The 21,450-nt window shown below is 40.9% G+C and overlaps 1 protein-coding gene across 4 annotated transcripts in view; it reads left to right on the top strand.

Annotated features, from left to right (window-relative positions):
- Stac (SH3 and cysteine rich domain) overlaps positions 1–21,450 on the top strand; it is a 133,681-nt gene that overhangs the window by 70,742 nt on the left and 41,489 nt on the right. For all 4 annotated transcript variants that reach the window (XM_042666548.1, XM_042666547.1, XM_042666549.1 and 1 more), the window contains exons 3-6: positions 10,712–10,812; positions 12,672–12,753; positions 13,872–13,987; positions 18,551–18,629. In XM_042666548.1, coding sequence (XP_042522482.1) covers positions 10,712–10,812; positions 12,672–12,753; positions 13,872–13,987; positions 18,551–18,629 — 378 coding nt within the window. The remainder of the gene's footprint in view (positions 1–10,711; positions 10,813–12,671; positions 12,754–13,871; positions 13,988–18,550; positions 18,630–21,450) is intronic.

Raw genomic sequence — 21,450 nt, 5'->3', positions numbered from 1 at the left:
CTAATCCTATGTACTCAGTTGGCTGAGCTTTTAGATTCTCCAGTCAAAGCCAGCCCAGGCAGACAAATCCTGGACACACTTGGGTCCAATTAGCCAACAAAAGCCTAGAAGTAGAGGTGAGGCTAAAATGGTAAAGCACCAGCTGTGAGCAAAAGAACCAAGCTAGAGTACTGGCACTCAAAAACCCATGTGCATGTGCATGCACACGCGTGCACACACACACGCACACACACACACACACACATACACACACACACACACACACGCCTCAGACAGCAAAGCTTGAATTTGCTGTTGCATTTTGCTGTTGAAGGTGAACTCTTTCCCTAGGTGTTGCAGATTCTTGGAATAAGTGCTTTGAAAGGATTTGGAGCTAAATGGATAATAGGAAGTAGGTCTAGTTTCCTCCTAATAACTATGTTCCTCACTTGATCTGCCCCAGACCTCATCTTTAAAATACCACATTCAATCACAATAGCATCTCTCTTGTACTATGAATACCATTAAAATATCACTGATGACATCTTTGTGTGGGAGAGGGTTTGGCATGTTCAGCTGAGTCTTCGAGAATCTAAAACTCAAGGAAGTAGATGAATGAAGACAGGAGTGAGGGAAACGCGGCCATAAAATTCAATGCATATCCTACAAAATTAAGAAAAGTAAGGGAAGGGGTGGGGATTGGGAGGGATGCGGGAGAATGTTGAAAGGAGTGATGTTGATCAAGATGCATTATATTCACAAGCCGCTTTGGTGAATGGCGACTCCTGTGTACAACTACTTAAGGATAATATATATATATATTGATTGTGGGTCCTGAACTCTGGGCCTGGGCGCTGTCCCTCAGCTCTTCAGCTCAAGGGTAGCGCTCTACCACTTGAACCACAAAGCCACTTCCAGCTTTTTCTGATTATGTGGTGCTGAGGAATCGAATCCCAGGCCTCATGCATGCAAGGCAAGCACTCTACCACTAAGCCACCTTCTCAGCCCAGGATAATAAATTTTTAAAACAGAATCTAAAAGTCTGACCTCAGGGAAAGTCACTGCTTGGAGTTTCAGGATATTCAGCTCAGGATATCTTGGTCATGTAGTTTTACATGATTCAAAAATCAAGTGTCTTTATTCATGCTCTCAGAGCAAAAGACTATATTGTCTTTTGAGGCTATAGACCTGACTTTTCCACCTTACCTCACTGTCTTCATATATTACATGTGTATATACTTGCCCAAATATTTAGATATGAACATCCAAATATAACATGTATAGAAGTAATTACGTTAAACAACTCTCCTACTCTTGTACTTTTGTATTCTTTGCATTTATACATCTTCATTCTGGTTGGACTGTTCCTTTTGGAACAATCAGCCAAGATGAGAAGGTTGTTTTTATTGAAGGAAGAAAAACTAGCCTTTGATGTGATTTTTCAAAATAAAGAAGAAGGCCCTAAACAGATGTATAAAAGTACTGGACACCTCAGTGCAGGCTTACGTTGGTTAACACATTTGTAGCCTTAATTCCATCAGCTTAGCTTGGCAGTAACATATGCAATGGAAAGAATTCTCTATTGTCCACACTTTCATGCTGTTTTCAAGGGCTTGTACTGAGTTGTAGACCAGTTCCGCCTGTAATCTCTTATTGGACTATGTCACAAAGAAACACATCAAGGCATAGCTCTGAGAATCCTAAAGCTAGTGTTGGAGCAGGACAGTTGAATATCCAGTACCTTCTCAGCAAAACTTATTTTTCTGCCAGTTTGTTTTTTATGTAGTTGTACAAAGGAGTTCCAAGTTAATGTGTTCCTTTGTGAGCACAATGCATCTGGATTACTGTCATCATTTCCATAATTCACCCCCATCTCTCCCAGCCCCACCCATCTCCTTAATGTACCTGCTTCTATTTTCTTTTCTTTCCTTTTTTTTTGTGAAAATATCATACTGAGGGGTTACAATTACATGGGCAAGATAATGAGTACATTTCTTATCAAACATTGTTGCCTCCTCCTCTGTTTCCCCTTCCCATCCCTTCCCGTCTCCCCCCTCACTCCCCTTACCATCTCCCACCCGCTCCCATAACCGCCCCCCTGGCCAAAGTTGTAAAGTTCAATTTTCGACATAATGACTTGTACATTTCATTGTTGCAATGGGTCCACCTGTATCCCTATTTAAACAATTTGTTTTTTCCCTTCCTCTCCACAAATTATACCAACATCAAATACAGTGAAAGCAGGGGTTATACCGTGGGGGAGGGACATACAAAGCAACAAAGAAATCATCTTATAAATATGTTAGAAACAATCACATGAAAGCACAAACATTTGAATACTTATCTTGGGTTCATTTCACCTAACATCAACTTATCTGACCTTTTCTGCTTGTCTCAGACATATACTAGTTATTGCAAATAAGGGAAACCATGGGACCTATGTTTCTTTGGGCCTGGCTTACTTCACTTAATATAATTTTTTCCAAGCCTTTCCATTTCCTAACAAATGGGGCAATGTCATTCTTTCTGATGGAGGCACAGAATTCCATTGTGTATATATACCACATTTTCTGATCGCTTCCTGCACTGAAATTGATGAGGTAAGACTAGAAGGACATTTATAATCCTCTCAAGTCTGATTGTACATGACAACAATAAAATACAAATACTAGTATATATGCATGATCGATGGTGGTGCTGAAGAAGTAACATGAATTTCCAGGCACCAAAAGTTTCCTGGGGAGGCGGGGGGTGGAGGGAGAGATAAATTGAGGGAGGAAAGGTACCATCCCTTTCCTCCCCACCTCCCCAACTCCTCCCTCACCTCTCCCGCCCCCCCCAAAGTTGTAAAATTTGTTTTCAGCATACTGTCTTGTACATTTCATAGTTACAATGGGTCATTCTGTATCCTTGTTTCAGCATTTTGTTATTTCCCTTCCCCTCCCCAAATTAGAAAAATGTATATACATGATGCACGACACCAGAATCAAATATAGTGACAACAAGGGTTGTACCATAGGGAAAAACATACAAAGAAAAAAAATCACATAGTACATTATAAGTACATTAAAAAAAACAACAACACAGATAAAACCTCTTGTGTCCCTATCTTGGGATTCATTTTACTTATCATCAGGTTATATGATCATACATACATAGCTTTTGACCTCTTCTGCTTGTCCTGGACATATACTGGTGATCAGCATTGCTCCTTTTACTCTGAATTCTTTGTCTAGTCAATGTCTTTTATGCTTCCATATGAATGTTGAGGTTAATTTTTCTTCTGTGAAGAATGGCATTGGGAATTTGATGGACATTGTGTTAAATCCATAGGTTGTTTGTGGTTATGTGGCAATTTTCAGATTATTAATGGGAGGTCATTTCATCTTCTACTATCTTGTTCAGAGTTTTATGTTTTTCATTGTACAAATATTTTGCCTCCATGGATAAGTTTATTCCTAAGGGATTGTTTTCAGTCAATTTATTAATGTAATAGATCCTCCAATTTCTTTCTCAGCAAGCCTTTTGATTGGTATAAAGAAAGCAACTGATTTTTGTGTGTTGATTTTTGTCTTCTGCTCCTTTGCCAAACTATCAGATCTAAGAGTTTTCTAGTAGAGTCTCTAAGTTTTCTTTCTTTTTTTTTGAAGTCATATTATTATTATTTTATTGTGAAAATACCATATAGAGGTGTTACAATTACATGGGCAAGATAATGAGTACATTTCTTATCAAACATTGTTGCCTCCTCCTCTGTTTCCCTTTCCCATCCCTTCCTATCTCCCCCCTCATTCCCCCCAACCTCTTGCCCCTCCCATCCAAAGTTGTAAAGTTCATTTTTCGACATAACGACTTATACATCTCATTGCTGCAATGGATCCACCTGTATCCTTATTTAAACAATTGTTTTTTTCCCTTCCCCTCCACAAATTATACCAACGTTAAATACAGTGAAAGCAGGGGTCATACCATGGGGAAGGAACATACAAAGCAACAAAGAAATTATCTTATAAATATGTTAGAAACAATCGCATGAAAGCAAAAACATTTGAATAATTATCTTGGGGCTCAACATCAACTTATCTGACCTTTTCTGCTTGACTCAGACATATACTGGTTATTACAAATAAGGGAAACCATGGGACCTATGTTCCTTTGGGCCTGGCTTACTTCACTTAGATTGACAAACCTCTAGTTAAACTAACCAAAAGAAAGAGAGAAGACACAAATTAATGAAGTCTGAAATGACAAATATTTATTTATGCATGTATTTATGTATAACAAACCTTCCAATAATTGAATACATACAAGAAATGGATACATTTGTAGACACATATGACCCACCACAATTGAACCAAGAAGATATAAATAACTGAAACAGATTTGTGGTGATCAGTACTACTGAAGCAATAATAATCTTCCAGGACAGAAAAGTCTAGTATTGGACAGACTTGCTACAAATTCTACCAGACATTGAAAAAACTAATACCAATAGTTCTCAAATATTCTATAGAACAGAGATGGAAGAAACACTTCAAAACTCATTCTGTGGGGCTAGGAAGGCGGCTCAGTGGTAAAGCGCTTGCCTTGCATGCCAGAGGCCCTGGGTTCGATTCCTCAGCACCACAAAAGCAAAAAGAAAAAAGCCGGAAGTGGCGCTGTGGCTCAAGTGGTAGAGCGCTAGCCTTGAGCTGAAGAGCTGAGAAACAGTGCCCAGGCTCAGAGTTCAGGCCCCATGACCGGAAAAATAAACAAAAACAAAAACTCATTCTGTGAAACTAACATTATCCTAATGCCAAAACCAGTTAAGGAAAACACACCCACATACACACAAAGACTACAGACTAATTTCCTTTATAAAATAAACATAAAAACCCTCAATAATTGTATTTGTCTTTGGTGGAGGGTCAGAGAGGCACAGAAACAGAGTGAAAAAGGGTGAATAAATGAAGCAAAGTGCTCAGTAGACACTGTGTTGAAAATTAGCTATGCAACTTGTGGGTGGGGATGGGATGGAAACACTGGGAGAGACTGAAGGAAGGGGTGACCTTGTCTAAACAGAAACGTACTCATTACCTCACTTATGAAATAGCAACTCTTCTGCACATCACTTTGATAATAACAATAAAAATCCCTCCATAAATTATTGCAAATGATCATACATTATGACCAAATTGGTTTCTTTCCAAGGACACAAATATACATATATTAAATAAACAATACAAAGCACAGATAACAATCAAAAGCAGAAAACACCTGATCATCTCAATAGTGCAGAAAATACCTTTGACAAAATTTGCCACCTCTTCATGAGAAAAGTCCTGAAGAAATTAAGACTGAAAGGATTATATCTTTACATAATAGAGACCATATATGAGAAGCCTGTAGCAAGCAATATACTAAACAGGGAAAACCTCCTCTAAATTATGAACTTCCTACAAAACAATGACAAAAGCAAGAATGTCTATATCCTCCACTCTAATTTAATATAGTTCTTGAATACTTACCAGAGAAATAAGGAAAGTTAATAATATAAATATCTAAACATCAACCTACTTCCATACAGAGATACATGCATAAATAAATAAATAAATGGATTCAAATAGGAAAGGAGGAAGTAAAATTATCTCTGCAGACAAAATAATTCTGCAGTTAAGAAAACTTAGACTTTCCATTTCCTAACAAATGGGCCAATGTCATTCTTTCTGATGGAGGCATAGAATTCCATTGTGTATATATACCACATTTTCTTGATCCATTCATCTACTGAGGGGCATCTGGGTTGCTTCCATATCTTAGCTATGGTAAATAATGCTGCAATAAACATAGTTGTGCTGGTAGCTTTAGTTTGGTCTTGTTTCCTTCTCATATATGGTCTCTGTTATATAAAGATATAATCCTTCCAGTCTTAATTTCTTCAGAGGTTTTATCATGAAAGGGTGGTGAATTTTGTCAAAGGTATTTTCTGCACTATTGAGATGATCAGGTGTTTTCTGCTTTTGATTGTTATCTGTGCTTTGTATTGTTTATTTAATATATGTATATTTGTGTCCTTGGAAAGAAACCAATTTGGTCATAATGTATGATCATTTGCAATAATGTATGGAGGGATTTTTATTGTTATTATCAAAGTGATGTGCAGAAGAGTTGCTATTTCATAAGTGAGGTAATGAGTACGTTTCTGTTTAGACAATGTCACCCCTTCCTTCAGTCTCTCCCAGTGTTTCCATCCCATCCCCACCCACAAGTTGCATAGTTAATTTTCAACACAGTGTCTACTGAGCACTTTGCTTCATTTATTCACCCTTTTTCACTCTGTTTCTGTGCCTCTCTGACCCTCCACCAAAGACAAATACAATTATTGAGGGTTTTTATGTTTATTTTATAAAGGAAATTAGTCTGTAGTCTTTGCGCGTATGTTGGTGTGTTTTCCTTAACTGGTTTTGGCATTAGGATAATGTTAGTTTCACAGAATGAGTTTTGAAGTGTTTCTTCCATCTCTGTTCTATAGAATATTTGAGAACTATTGGTATTAGTTTTTTCAATGTCTGGTAGAATTTGTAGCAAGTCTGTCCAATACTAGACTTTTCTGTCCCGGAAGATTATTATTGCTTCAGTAGTACTGATCACCACAAATCTGTTTCAGTTATTTATATCTTCTTGGTTCAATTGTGGTGGGTCATATGTGTCTACAAATGTATCCATTTCTTGTATGTATTCAATTATTGGAAGGTTTGTTATACATAAATACATGCATAAATAAATATTTGTCATTTCAGACTTCATTAATTTGTGTCTTCTCTCTTTCTTTTGGTTAGAGGTTTGTCAATCTTGTTCATCTTTTCAAAGAATCATTTCTTTATTTCATTGATCCTCTGTTTTGTTTTTTTGTCTCTATTTCACCATTATTTATTTTGCCTTTATTATTTCTATACATCAACTAATTAGATGTTCATATTGTTCTTCTTTTCCTAAGACCTTAAGGTGCATCATTGGGTTATCTAGTTAAGATTTCTCTGATGTGTGTGTATGTGTGTGTGTGTGTTTTGTTTTGTTATTTTTTGCAAGTCTCAGGGCTTGAACTCAGGGCCAGGGCATTGTACCTGAACCTCTTTGGGCTCAAGGCTAATGCTCTACTATTTGAGCCACAGCACCACTACCAGCTTTTTCTGAGTAGTTTTTACTGTGGATAAGAGTCTCACAGACTTCCTTCCTAAGGCTGGCTTCAAATGGCAATCCTCAGATTTCAGCCTTTTGTGCAGTAAATTATAGGCATGAGCCACCAAAACCCAGCTGTGTGTGTGTGTGTGTGTGTGTGTGTGTGTGTGTGTGTGTGTGTGTGTTTATAATATGGGTGTACTTAGCTATAAACTTCCCTCTTAGGTCTGTTTTTGCCATGCTCCAAAGACTCTGGTAAGTTATGTTTTAATTTTCATTTGTTTCTAGGAAGTTTAAATTTTTCTCGATGATTTCTTCAGTGACCCACTCATCATTCTAAAGTTTGTTGCTCGCTAGCACTGGCGGCTCATGCCTGTGATCAGCTAGTCAGGAGGTTGAATCTGGAAGACTAAGGTTCAAAACAAGCCAGGCATAAAAGTCCTTGAGCTCCATCTCCAAAAAGCAGGGGTAGTGGCATGGTGCAAGTGATGGCGTGCCAACTAAGCAAGCACACCATCCCAGCAAATACAAATCTCTGATTTCAATGCTCGATACTTGCCCCCACCAAAAAAAAATAGAACATGGTACACCAACAATACTTGCAGCTTATGATAAGTTTGTGAAGACATAACTCTATCCCATGTCCAGAAGCTTCTGAATTATAACACTATCCTATTTGCAACCCTGACAGTAAGTATTCTCATTTGATGATTAGATTACTAAGGCTTCAGGAATATTAGCCATTTTCTTAAATTTATAAAAGCCAACATGGTCATATTCAAATTCCAAACTAAGCTTTTCATCCTCTCTACTCAGGCATGTATACACAACATTTCATTGTTGATGGAGGACAGAAGTAACAAAAGGGGTCAGACTACAGCTTCTCCAAATTATCCTACAATAGCCTGCTATGATGTGAAGCATTCTTTTGTGCTATTCTCTGAACTTCAGAATGAAAGCTTTTCTGCCCAATCACTCTTAATATACCACAGCGGAAATTGGAACACCTAAAACCAAATAATTGCTGGTGATCTGACTCAGACAACACAGTGGAATGTGTGAGAACAGACAAGGGAAACAGAAATCACTGTATTTGGGTCTGAAGGAAAATATACCTTATTATATAATGGCACTATTTTAGAGTCCAGCACACAAGGAAACCACTATTCTCTTCGAAGTTTTTACTTACCTTCCCACATAAGCAATTGCTTTCCAAGTCTAGCCTTGTGAAAGTATAGTAATCTTTCTAATAAGTAGTTATTCTTGAGAGGAAAAAGAGCATTTCCAGCCAGTATTTACGAACAAGCACATATACCCAATAATTTATGATGTGTTTATGTGTCTCTTCAACTTTTCTGCCTGTGGTTGTGAGAATAGACAGAGTTTCCCTCTCACACTTTTTGAAGGTCTCCACTTCTTCCCTCAGGCAAGGGTTTGTCCATTATTTTTCCCAGATAAATTTCAGGTTCTTGTACCTCCTTGTCTGGTATCCCCTTATTTACTTAGCCCCAACTTTATCTCCACAATCTAAGAAGTGAGGAGGAAAACTAGAAGCATGCCTCAAGTACTAGAGTACCAGAGGAGAGGGGATCTTTGGGCCAAATATAAAACCAGGCCCTCTCTTGCAACCCAGTTCCTGGTACTTGTTCTGTTGGACTTTGACATTCTTTTAAAAAGATTATACTAGTTTGCTCTCCAGAGAGTCCATTACACTTTAGTTCATCTGGTTTTTTTTTTAATTTATTTTTTTGTGGGGCTTGAACTCTGGGCCTGGGCACTGCCCCTGAACTCTTCAGCTCAAGGCTAACACTCTACCACTTGAGCCATAGCGCCACTTCTGGTTTTCTATTTTTATTACAGACAAGAGTCTCACAGACTTTCTTGCCCCGGCTGGCTTTGAACCACAGTCCTCAGATCTCAGCCTCCTGAGTAGCTAGGATTACAGGCATGAGCCCCTGGCACCTGGCACAGTTCATCTATTTTTCAAAGATTACTCTGGCCACTGTCATTCCATTGGGTTAGAAAAGGGCAAGCACAGATGAAAGTCCAGAGTAGTTAGGATAAGTATCCATGGTGGGGAAAAGGGTGAGTTTTGCATATGATCTCAGAGCTTCCTCATCCTGCGGCATCAGCCACGGTGGTCAATGCCACACCTGTGTCCTCGTGATTCACAGGATGGGGACACACTCATCCCTCCATCTCCACTCTCTTGGAGTCCAGCTGTCTTGCCAGGTGGTCTATTAGGACACCTTCTACATCACCTGCAGCTTCTTTCTGGAAATCCCGTGCTTTCTTTCCTCACACATCTTCTCTGACAAGCTTTTGGAGTGCAGACCTAACCTTCAAAGCTACCCTTCCTCACAGGCTGATCACCATGCCTTTCACCTTAAAACCTTCCCAAGCCATAACCACATATCCTACAGACTTTAGAGAATGTAGGCAAAGCCTTGAAAATCGTCTCCTTGAAGTCCACTCAGCAGAACTGAGAAAGCCCGTCTACCCTTCTCATCAAGGGCGGGGAGTAGGGGCATGACACATGCTCCCTCAATTCCACGGAGAAACCCCCGCTCTGCCCTCTCCAACCTTCCATTCTCCGTTCTAATACATGAGAGTTGCTTGGCCATCTCAGAGTAGCATAATCCACTTAAGCACTTCACATTAAGCCCACCTGAGGGCCTACCAACTCACTTTGAGGCCTACCTGAGGACCTACCACCTACCTTGGAATGTCCGTGCAGATGTCACCTCTTGTCCTGACATTCTTTTATCCTCGATGAAATGGATATATCCCAGTTTAATACCTTCTAGCCCCCACCATCTGGCCAATAAACGCAGGTGCTGACACCACTTCCACCTTCTAGAGCCTCTCTTAGCCCCTCTGTATCTTTCCATTGTTTTGTCTTGACTCTTGATGTAGCACTGTATGATATGATATGTATGTATGGCTCTCTGCTTCCCCTCTCCCATTCTGTTTTCTTCCTTCTGAGGCCATGATGGCTTCTTGGCCCAAGAGGCCATGGTCTCATCACATCCCTCCCCTCTTCCTCATTTCCTAGGCAGAGTCCCTCTCCCCAGCCGAGACCATGAGTCCCATTGTCTAACAGACACTGTCATTTTCCACTTTATCTGTTTACCCAAGAGCCTAGATCCTGTGAGAGGAAGGTAGGACAGAATGAATGAAATGTCATTGGAACCCACAGAACTCAGTAAAGATACAAAAACAAGCAGAAAGGGATGACCTACATGAATAGTAAAGAAAGTGGAGTTTACTAGCTTCCATAAGAGAGCAAAGAAAGTAGAGGTGGCGTCGATCTGAAAGAAATGGGGAGAAGCCAGAGCTGATACTATAAGCAGAATGTATAGGAAGGAGAACTTCAAGACTATGTTATTTTTTTCTATTTTGAAATACATAAAGAAAGTCACAAGAACGAATTACCTGGTTAGATTAATCATTTTGGGTTTGTGTGTGCCCATGCATGTGTGTGTTTGTGTATGTGTGTGTGTATGAGTTTAGACTGGTCACCAGGAAAAAAGCAACTTGTATCCTAACCAAAGTTTTACCATATGCCTGACAGGAACAAATGCTAAGCATGGACTGCGCTGCAGAGCCTGTAAGATGAGCATCCACCACAAGTGTGCAGATGGCCTCACACCCCAGCGGTGCATGGGCAAGCTGGTAAGGGCATGTGCCAGGAGGGACCCAGAGCTCTCTGCCCAGGAATCTTACCTGTGTCAAGGAGTTCATTTCCTCCAGCTCTTTGTCTGTGGCTCTAAGAGTACTAGAGACCCACTGGCCTGCCCCCATCTGTCTTCCTAACACAATGTCAGAGCAGAGCGGGAGCTATGCTATCATAGACACATGCCCCACATTGGAACAATGCCCCACTTCTCCCAGGTTGAGACTGGGAGAAGTTTTAGACTGTTTTAGCAGTGCAAGTCCCTTGTCTGGGACTGTTCTTCTTTTCAAAGTGAAATTCATATACCCCAGGAACGCCCTCCACTTCAGATAAATAGAGTGGTTGGTGACCTGGAGCTTAGCTGGCTGTCACTGAGCTGGTGTCAAGAGAATATCCCCCCACCAAAAGGCACCAGGCAGTCAAAGTCTGCCTCACCATAGCAGAACCACATTGGTCAAATGAAGGGGTAGTGGACAGTCTTGGCACCTCTTTGTTTGCTTGCTTGCTTGCTTTTTTACTGGTCTTGGGGCTCAAACTCTCAGCCTGGGCAGTGACCCTGCACTCTTTTTTGCTCAAGGCTAGCACTTTTCCACTTCAGTCACAGCATCACTTCCAGCTTTTTCTGTGATTAACTGGAGATAAGAGTCTCACAGACTTTTCCTGCCCAGGCTGGCTTTGAACCATGATCCTCAGATCTCAGCCAGCCTCCTGAGTCACTGTTGGCACTTCTAATCATACCACTACAGAAGAAGGAGTTGTTGTTTTGTTTTGTTTTGTTTTTGTCAGTAGTGGGGCTTGAACTCTGGGCCTGGGCACTGTCCCTCAGCTCCTCAGCTCAAGACTAGTGTTCTACCACTTGAGCCACAGCACCACTTCCAGCCTTTTCTGTTTATGTAGTACTGAGGAATTGAACTTAGGGCCTCATGCATGCAAGGCAAGCACTCTACCACTGAGCCACCTTCCCAGCCCAAGAATGCACTTCTTTTTGGCACACGCTGATTTAAATTAAAAGAAAAAAGCAACCCAAAGCATGCCTACTCTAAAGAACAATTAGACATTATGTTGGCATAGTATCTGTCTTCAGGAAATATAAAACCCATCATATAAGAAAAGGAATTCTGTTGTCTTTTCTAGATACTAGAGATAATGTCACCAAAGATCTAGAATTAGGCAGGGCTTCTACCCCACTCTTCCAATGCTGACAGTGCTCAGACAAAAGAGGACATCACTTTCTAAGAACATTGGGAAGATTTGGGGATTGTAGTAAAGACTATGCCACAGAGTTCCTTCCAGCATTGAGGTTTAGTAAGTCAAGGTTCTTGAAAAAAAAAAAAATCCGCGTATTCTGGTCTGCAATGTGCTCATCTCTTAAACCTTGACACACTTGTGACCTTTTGCCTTTACACATGGTGATTCTCACAAACCAAGGAAAAGACCATGGATGAGAGGCATGAAAACTATGACAGAACTGACAGATACATAGGGCATCCTGCAGGCCTTTCCGCTATCTGATTTCCCATGGCCAGCCTTGGTATGATTTTAATGACCCATAATAATAAACTCTGGGAATTCCTGGGAGAAAATGAGTGTCTCACACAGAGTGGAGGAATCAGTGCACAGGAGGAATAAGGAAGCAGGGCAGGCATAACCAGGGCCAGGACCTTGCTTTCTGAATTAGCATAACTTATTCACGGTCTTCTATTCCTCCCTCCTACCCCATCAGTTGTAATTATAGAATTAATAGTGTAAGTCAGCATCTTAAAGGAAGAAACCAACTGGTCTCACTTTGAGGGCTAACGCATAGTTTTTGCCATTTCTTTGGTGACAATTAAGCCCTTCTCTCTTTCCTTCTCTCCAGCCAAAGGGTTTTCGGCGTTACTACAGCTCCCCCTTGCTCATTCATGAGCAGTTTGGATGCATTAAAGAAGTTATGCCCATTGGTGAGTTGGAGCAGAGCTTCAGTGGGAGGTGTTGGGTACAATCCTGAAAGCAAACAGGTTGACGTGGAGCCATAATTCAGAGGAAATCTTGATCTTCTTCAGGTTCTCCTTGGTGGGTCTGCTATCTTGAACCCACTTCTCAGGTGCTGTTCACCTGAGATAGATTGGCTTCTTTTTTTTTTTTTAAAATACATGTGTTTTTTTTTGTGTGTGTGGAAATACTGTAGAGGGGTAACAATTACATGGGCAAGATAATGAGTACATTTCTTATCAAGCATTGTAGCTTCCTCCTTTGTTTCCCCTTCCCATCCCTTCCCATCCTCCCCGCCCCCCGTCCCCCCACCCGATCCTCCCCACTACCCCTCCACACCAAAGTTGTAAAGTTCGTTTTCAACATAACAACTTGTACATCTCATTGTTGCAATGGGTCCACCTGTATCCCTATTTAAACAATTTGTTTTCCCCTTCCCCTCCACAAATTATACCAACATTAAATACAGTGAAAGCAGGGGTATACTGTGGGGGAGGGGCATACAAAGCAACAAAGAAATAATCTTATAAATGTGTTAGAAACAAATGCATGAAAGAAAAAAAATTTGAGTACATATCTTAGGGTTCATTTCCCTAACATCACCTTATCTGACCTTTTCTGCTTGACTCAGACATATACTAGCTATTGCAAATAAGGGAAACCATGGGACCTATGTTTCTTTGGGCCTGGCTTACTTCACTTAATATAATTTTTTCCAAGTCTTTCCATTTCCTAACAAATGGGGCAATGTCATTCTTTCTGATGGAGGCATAGAATTCCATTGTGTATATATACCACATTTTCTTGATCCATTCATCTACTGAGGGGCATCTGGTTTGGTTCCATATCTTAGCTACAATAAATAGTGCTGCAATAAACATAGTCGTGCTGGTAGCTTTAGTGTGGTCTTGTTTGTAAACATTTGGGTAAATGCCCAAAAGTGGGATTGCTGGGCCATAGGGGAGCTCTAGGTGGAGTCTTTTGAGGAACCTCCATACTGCTTTCCAAAGTGGTTGAACAAGTTTACACTCCCACCAACAATGCTTCTTAACCAGCTGCTCTGAGATAAGCTTTTCTTCTGTTACAGCATGTGGCAATAAGGTGGACCCTGTCTATGAGACCCTCCGCTTCGGGACTTCCTTGGCCCAGAGGACGAAGAAGGGGAGCTCTGGCAGTGGCTCTGACTCACCTCACAGAACCTCTGTAATTATCCCATCATTCCTCTGTCAGTTCTCCCTTGGTTCCCTGAGCGAGTATGAGGCAGGTATGGTCATAGGCAGTGCATTGTGAGGAATTCCACCGAAACATACCTGAGGCATTTTTTGAGTTGAGCAGCCTCCAAAGGGAAACCCAGAATGCTCTGCACCACTAAAATTAACTTTCTACTGCCGGAAAACATTTTACTTGCATTGTGATTATCTCAATCCTCAAAGGCAGTTTAAAGCTTCTGTTAGTGTTCTTTCTTTCAGTTTTTACAGTTTGTTTTCAATCCAATCCTTCTTCAGAACACATTTGATTTATAATATCAATAATTTCTGAAAAAAATGTACTAAGCTTATTTAAAAATAAAGTAAGTTCAAGAACTATTTTAAAAAAAAGTTACTTTCCTGCTCACATACCATCCTCATGGGTCCAACTCATCCTGTGTACCTTCTCTCCTTTACCTTCCCAGTAGATAACACATCAGTAAACACATTAAGAAATACAAAAAAATATCCGGCATGAGCAAACAGCAGAATCCGGGAAGTCCTACTGTTTCCAGCTTTCCTTCTAGCTACTTCCCAGTAGAAAGATATAGCTAGATAATTCTCATCTTTTCTGTCTTTTCCTAAGACAAAGTACACAGCTTAATTTCATGCGGAAACAATCCTTCCTAGAGAAGTTTGACATGTGAATAGGTGAGACCTTCCTCTGAGGAACATTCACCTTTCCAAATACATTCCCACTTTTAAACTGCTCTCAACTAACTGTTGCACTCATTTCTGTAAGCTTGTTATTATCTCTTTTCTGGCTATCGCATTCGGAATTTTTATAAATGCTCCACAATACCTTCCTATTCTGCAGCCCTTGCTGAATGCCACCATCTGTCCTGCAGAGAGGCAAGGAATTTCCAATTCACACTGCCGTGTAACAGAGCCTGTAACCAGTCACTGGTTTGATTGTTGCAGCCCCTGATGAACTGGGAGCTTAGAGAGCAAGGCCATGAAAAGCCTCCAAACTGTCTGTACCACTGAGTCCTCTCAGCATCCCATGATTGGGGTGCTTATGGGAGGAAGGGCAGAGCATGCCCTTAGGATAATTCTCAGGTTGCATTGGAACAGCTTCCTCATTGGGTGCTGGTCAGACCTTAAGATAGAATGATGCTCTAGCTGGTAAGAACACGTATGGGTTGGTATGTGAGTAAGAAGGCTTGTAAGTCCTCTGATGTCTTGTGGTTATAGTAGAAACCATCTTTAAGCTCTTCAAACACTCTGTTCTTCAGGCACTTCACTGGTTCTAAGAGGAAAGAACCAAAAGTAGTTTTCAGCCTTCCCCAGCCAAGGTACTCTAGGCTGTACCATAGGGCCTAAGTGTATATATAGCCTATACTATCTGGGATTGTGTATGTACACTATAATGATTGCAGTGACACAATTGCCCACTAATACATCTTTTTGAGAACATATTCGTAAGTGACATGTGAGTGTATACATGAGTGTATACATGTGATCACTGAGCAGCAGGGTCAACATCCCTGGGGAGTGTGTTAGAACCACAAATTTGGGTCCCACCCTGAACTACCAAACCAGGAAAACTCATCTTGGGGGTCCCACAACCTCTCTCCCACTCTCTCTTTTTATTGAACCTTTTACATTATTCTGATGCACATAAAAAATTGAGAATTACTGTGCAAAATTCAGAACATAAGCTTGCTTCCAAGGAAGTCAGCCCCCACCAGCCCCCTCCTCTTTTTTTCTTCGTATCCTCCCTTCCTTGCTCATGCTTGCTCGTGTCCCTTCATGTGATGACAGCTTTTGAATCAAGAGCCTGCAGAATGCTGATCATCACTCTAAACCCACAGACCGTGTTACGTCTTTCTCAGGAAGTGACGAGAGCCATGGCTGCCAATGAATTTGCTCCCCAGAAGCCCGAGAGAGCTGGCTTGCTGTCTGCAGCTCTCTTCCCTCACAAGTCAAGATTTTGTAGCTACCACCCAGCAATTCAAAGAAAAGCACATGAAACTGACTAGAGCAGAAGTCCCTCTGTTCACTTTGACCTGCACTCTGAGCAAGCTTGCCTGCTCTCACATCTCCGGTGACAGCAAATAAATATTTCCTCATTCCACTCTAGCACAAGCTTTTCCTATCCTTGTATGAGGCCAGCACTAGCTGGAGGAACAAATTCCCCCGCAACAAAGCCTCATTCCACTCAATAAAGAAAGCCAATCCAGAAAGAAGGGCAGAGAGGTGCCCACACAGAGATGACCCGGAGCTACCCACATACACAGTAATGGCGACAATGAGGTGACAACCCCAGACACATCCCACAGTAGCCACAAACATTTCAGACGCTGCATTTTTGCTGAAGTTAATAAACAGTTCCAACCATCTGAAGAACCAATGAAGGGTCCCTGCTCTCTAAAATAACTCATCTCTAAAATAACTTTCTTCTAGCAACATCTGGACCCTGTAGTACAATGCAAAAAAAGCCCAGTGTCTGAATGTCAATAAGGTATTTTCCTTCCTTGTCCACTTACCCTGGGACTTGTTCCACCAATAAATATTTCTTGGAGTTTTGATTATTAAAGGCAGTATTCTGACAACTGTAGAGAGACAAAGACAAATCAAAGTGTACCTACATATTTGTCACTCCACTCTTATCCCTATGTGCAACTGACTCCAATAGAAGGAAACAGAAACAACTAGTTGGTATTTTTAAATGGTTTTGTTCCCTCCTTACAGGGTCAAGTGGTAATGAACTCCAGCCCTTTGCTGTTCTCTAGCATTGTTATATCCTAATGCTAACAAATTCCCACATAACAAAGCTTTGGTCCACTCAATAATTTTCTTCCAGGACTGTAGAGGCATTTGTTTTACATTATCGGAAACTCTTGCCTGGCTGGTTCCAAATTGTTATGGTCTTTTTTTTAATATGCTTTCAAATGTTCTAGAATATAAAAGGCTTGATGGCTTTGGAGAAGCCAACAGAAACCAAATTCCAAAATAAAACCACATTCTGGGAGTTGGTTGGCTAGTTTGTGAACCATCTTCAGTTACATAATATTAAATTAAAATAAATGAAATTCTCTGTACAGCAACTTTTGTGCAGAAACCATGAACTTCAAAGGGACCAAAGTCAAGTGAATTAGAGACTCTGAGCTTTTTTTCTTTCTGATTTGTTAAGAAAATTAAAATGCAGGAAAAAAAGAATCTTAAAGCTATACTGTAACAAAGAAATCAATTTTAGCCAGGTGCTCTCGGTGCTCTAGAGCTGAGCTGTAGAGTAGGAAGGCATATAGTTTATTTTTTAATTTGCCTGTCCTCAGAAGCCTCTAAATTTCTCTCTGAAGATAATGGAGCCAAGCAGAGAGAAAACTTTTGAAAGAGATTATCAGAAAAATGCCTATGATCTATCCACCAGCTAGAAGCAGGATCTGATTTATAGCATTTGCCACTTTCTGCAGTGTAAATATCTCTACCATGACCAATTTCATTCTGCCAGTGTGACCCAGAAAACTCTCACCAACTCACACAGCCAGTTCACCAGAGGACAGAACACAAAACTTGGGCTTCTGAGTTCTGGAGGCAATGCCTGGGGCTCACTACCCCACCCCACTACTGGTTCTGTGGGAACTCGTCAGGTTTCTACTTCCCTGTAGGTTTCAAATTCCTGTCTAAGAAATGCATCTATCACTGGGCACCAGTGGCTCTATGTATTCAAAGCCAGCCCAGGCAGGAAAGTCCTGTGAGACTCCAGTTAACCACCAAAAAATAAGCTGGAGGTATAGCTATGGTTCAATTGAGAGAAGGGGGATTAAAGGCTTAGGGACAGCACCCAGGCCCTGAGTTCAAGGTCCAGGATTGGGAAAGAAGAAAGGAAGGAAGGAAGGAAGGAAGGAAAGAAGGAAAGAAGGGAGGAAGGAAGAGAGAGAGACAGGAAGAGAGAGGGAGAAAGAGGGAGGGAGGAATGAAGGGAGGGAAATCATAGCTTTATTATAGGAAACAAATAAAATGTTACAAAGCACTTAAAAGAGGGATGTGATAGCTGTTTAGAGTGGTGGTATTATTATGGTTGATGGTCTGAACCCAAGTGGAAAAATGCTAATTACCTCACTTATTTTTTTAAGCTAGAATAAATATCACAAAATTTGAATGTTTGGAAATGTAAATAACCTTTAATTTTTAGTAACTCCCTCAGTAGGATGTCCCATGCCCTGTGATTTGCACTTTAAGCTCATCTATCAGAAAAGCTATCATTTTCTTGAAATTTTTGAATGATGGACATGGACAGGAATTATGACTTATCTCTGTTGTCTGTTGCTGAGCATAGTTGATTGTGGCCTGTGTTCCTGGGCACTCAGGCCAAGCCAGGGCCTTCCACAGACACCTGGCACTGCCAGGCGCAGACACGTAGCTTCTCAGAAGGCAACCAGCAAAGGCAGCAATAATTGGATGTTCACGTGTCATGCATATTCCAGTTTAGCTCTTTTGCTGGTATCAGAACCTCTCCTCCATTGGCCCATGATATTCTATGGCTCATTCCATTCTGTTTCTTCTTTTCTCCAAGACATCAGATCTCGTGGAGGTTCCTGAAGAAGCTGACGGGCCAGGAGACGGGCCTGACCTGAGGAAGAGAAGCAGCAGTGGTGAGCGAGAGGACTACCCCGTGCAGATGAGGGTCAGCCAAAAGGCTTTGTCCACTTCTGGTCCATACTTTCCCTGTTACTTTGGGAATCCACTTGGACAAGAGTCTAATATGGGGGCTGAAAGGAAATGGAAAGTCGTTTCTGAGTGATTCTGGTGATTGGCTATAACGTTTCCCTGATTCTATCTCCCATCAGTTCTGAGAAGAACTTAAAGATAGGCATAGTCATTCTGAGATTGAAGAGTCAGTCCTAAACTTCCTTCATCTACCTAGATTAAATCAGAAAGCTCGACCTCTAGAAGGCCTACTATACTGGAGGTACCTGAAACCAGATGAAAGGTTGGAAGCACCTGAGAGGCTGTCAAAACACCCCTGGCAAAAAAAACCCACTGTGAACAATCAGCCAGATATTCTTTATCAATATGATTTAATCATGCAAAAACTTAAGTCCTTGTTACAATGACCTCTAAAATATTTCTTAAATGATAGCTCTACAATATTAATTGATCATATGAAGAAAAAACTACCTCTTAAGCCAGAGAGTAAAGACACACAACCAAGTCCATATGCATACATAAGCCTTTGCCGTACCCTCAGTGGAAAACACATACACACCTGCTAACACTCACTGCTGGGTTAAGGATTCCTCAGTACCACAAGGGAAACTGTGCTTGCTGATAGATTGAGGCAAACATTAGCTGAGCCCTTAGTAAATAGTGTCATTAGAAAGACTCATTAAAGGGGGCAGGCGGTCAGGGGAAAATGGTACTACATTGCAAGAGCCATCCTAGCCCAAGTTTGTTTTGTATACAGATCCATCAACTAAATTTGGCCAGCCACCCTAGAGTGCAATATCTGAAAAACCAACTGATTGGAAATGAATGTATAATTCAGATTTGTACGTCCATGCTTTAAGCCTTGCTTAGCAGCTCAGACCCGAGTCCCAGCTCTGCTGGCATCCTTTTGCTGAGGCTTTCTCAACCAACATGGCTTGAGGCCTCATCACTACTATCTGTGCTAGACATCTTTTCCTGGCACCCCATTGCTCTGAAGGAAGGCGGCTGGTTTTCACTTAATGATCACGTGACTTACACCCAGACTCAATCTCTCTCTGAGTTACCCCATGCGTTGAGTCTTTTCGACATTTGCAGATGCCTAGGGCCCACTGCATGTGGCACACGGAACATGACAAAGGCACCTTCAATGGAAACACACACAGCTTCCCTGTGGATCCTCTCATCTAGCCATGAAAACCAGCTCTTCCCACAGTTCTCCGCTCCGTAAATGGGCATTCCACATAACCACTCCATTTGGCTAAAGTCTTTGGTGTCAGTCTTGACTCCCCTTCCCCCTCACACTTCATATCCAATCTATCAGAAAAATCGATCTGCAACCTCTCAAATTTATGTCCAACAAATGCTTCTCGTTTAACTCTCTGTCTCAGCCTTCCTGACCTGGTTCTATCAATGCCATTGCTGGCCCAGCCTACTCATTTAGTATTTAAGACCTCTTTACCCTGGAGAGTTCTTCTTTCAGAAAATTATAGTTAGATAATAAGCTGCCTATTAAGATATGTTTAAAGTAGTCATCTGTACTTAGGAATCTTCAATATGAAGCATAGTTGCTATTCACAAAGTCACCATAAGGCCCTCAAGTGTCAGAGATACATCACAGAGATGCACTGTTCCAAGCGTGGTCCACGGACCAGCAGACCAGCCATCACTTGGGAGCTTGTTAAAAATGCAGAATTTCAGGCTACCCAGATTTCCTGAGATAGAATCTGCATATGAATCTGTGGTTTCTGTATAGGATCATCAGCGTTTGAGAAGTAGAATTAAAGGTTATTTAGTTTAAATACCTCTCTCTTTCACACACACACACACACACACACACACACACACCACATGCCATATAGATAAAAAAAACTAAAATTGAGATTAATATACTCAAGGACATAATATTGATTCTTTTCTGTCTCTTCTGTTAAGGGGCAGTTTTACAGCCTTATTAAAAGAAATCTGTTAGAGCTCACACTTGAGAGGCTAAGGAAGGAAGATTGGAGGCCAGTCTGAAGTACACGTGAGTCCAGAGAGAGGGGGAGAGAAAGAGAGAAATTTGTTGAAAGAATTTAGCAAGCTATAAACTTCCACAGCTCTTTGGAGATCTATTAATAATTCCTTTGATCAGCAATAGCATTCTTTACAATGTACCCTTAGAAGCCAAAGGGATTAATTATGCAACAGTTTGGTTCAAAATATTTTTCTTTGATTTTAATCCCTTATCCATGCCGTTTAAAAAGTAGCATGGAGAAAACATTGGTTTCATGTGGTTCAACTTCCCAGGGATTTTCTCAGTAGTGTCAAATAAAAGGTTTGGCTTTTCAGCAGCCATGATTGGGATGCAAATCAAAACCAGTTCTGTATTATGCACTTCATTTCTGTGCTAAATAAATACCCAGAGCAGAAAAGGTGTTTCTCCCAGTCAGTATTATCACAGATTTCTTGATGAGTGTCTCTACTTCCAGCTTAGAAGAGGGTTTATGGCACATTGATTCCATTACTGCTATTGCTATGACTTAGTCTCTGCCTTTTCTCATAAGTTATCTTGGGCAGGTCTGAGTATTTCCAGTTGTTGTCAGTACAATTCCTACATGCATCAGAGATAGAGAAAGGGAAAGTTGTTAGTCTTTCCCTTTGACTTAAGTGTTAGACACATCACTCATAACAAAGCAATAAGCAGAAAGCAAAATCCACGCTTCCTATCTTGACTCAAAATGCCAAATAATAACATTACTTACCTTCGGTAATTGCATTTCACTGTAA

Source organism: Dipodomys spectabilis, unplaced genomic scaffold (assembly GCF_019054845.1).
Source record: "Dipodomys spectabilis isolate Male_0828 unplaced genomic scaffold, ASM1905484v1 ptg000365l, whole genome shotgun sequence".
Classification (NCBI taxonomy): domain Eukaryota; kingdom Metazoa; phylum Chordata; class Mammalia; order Rodentia; family Heteromyidae; genus Dipodomys; species Dipodomys spectabilis.
The sequence above is the reverse complement of the archived record's forward strand: the minus strand, read 5'-3'. Positions and strand labels throughout refer to the sequence as shown.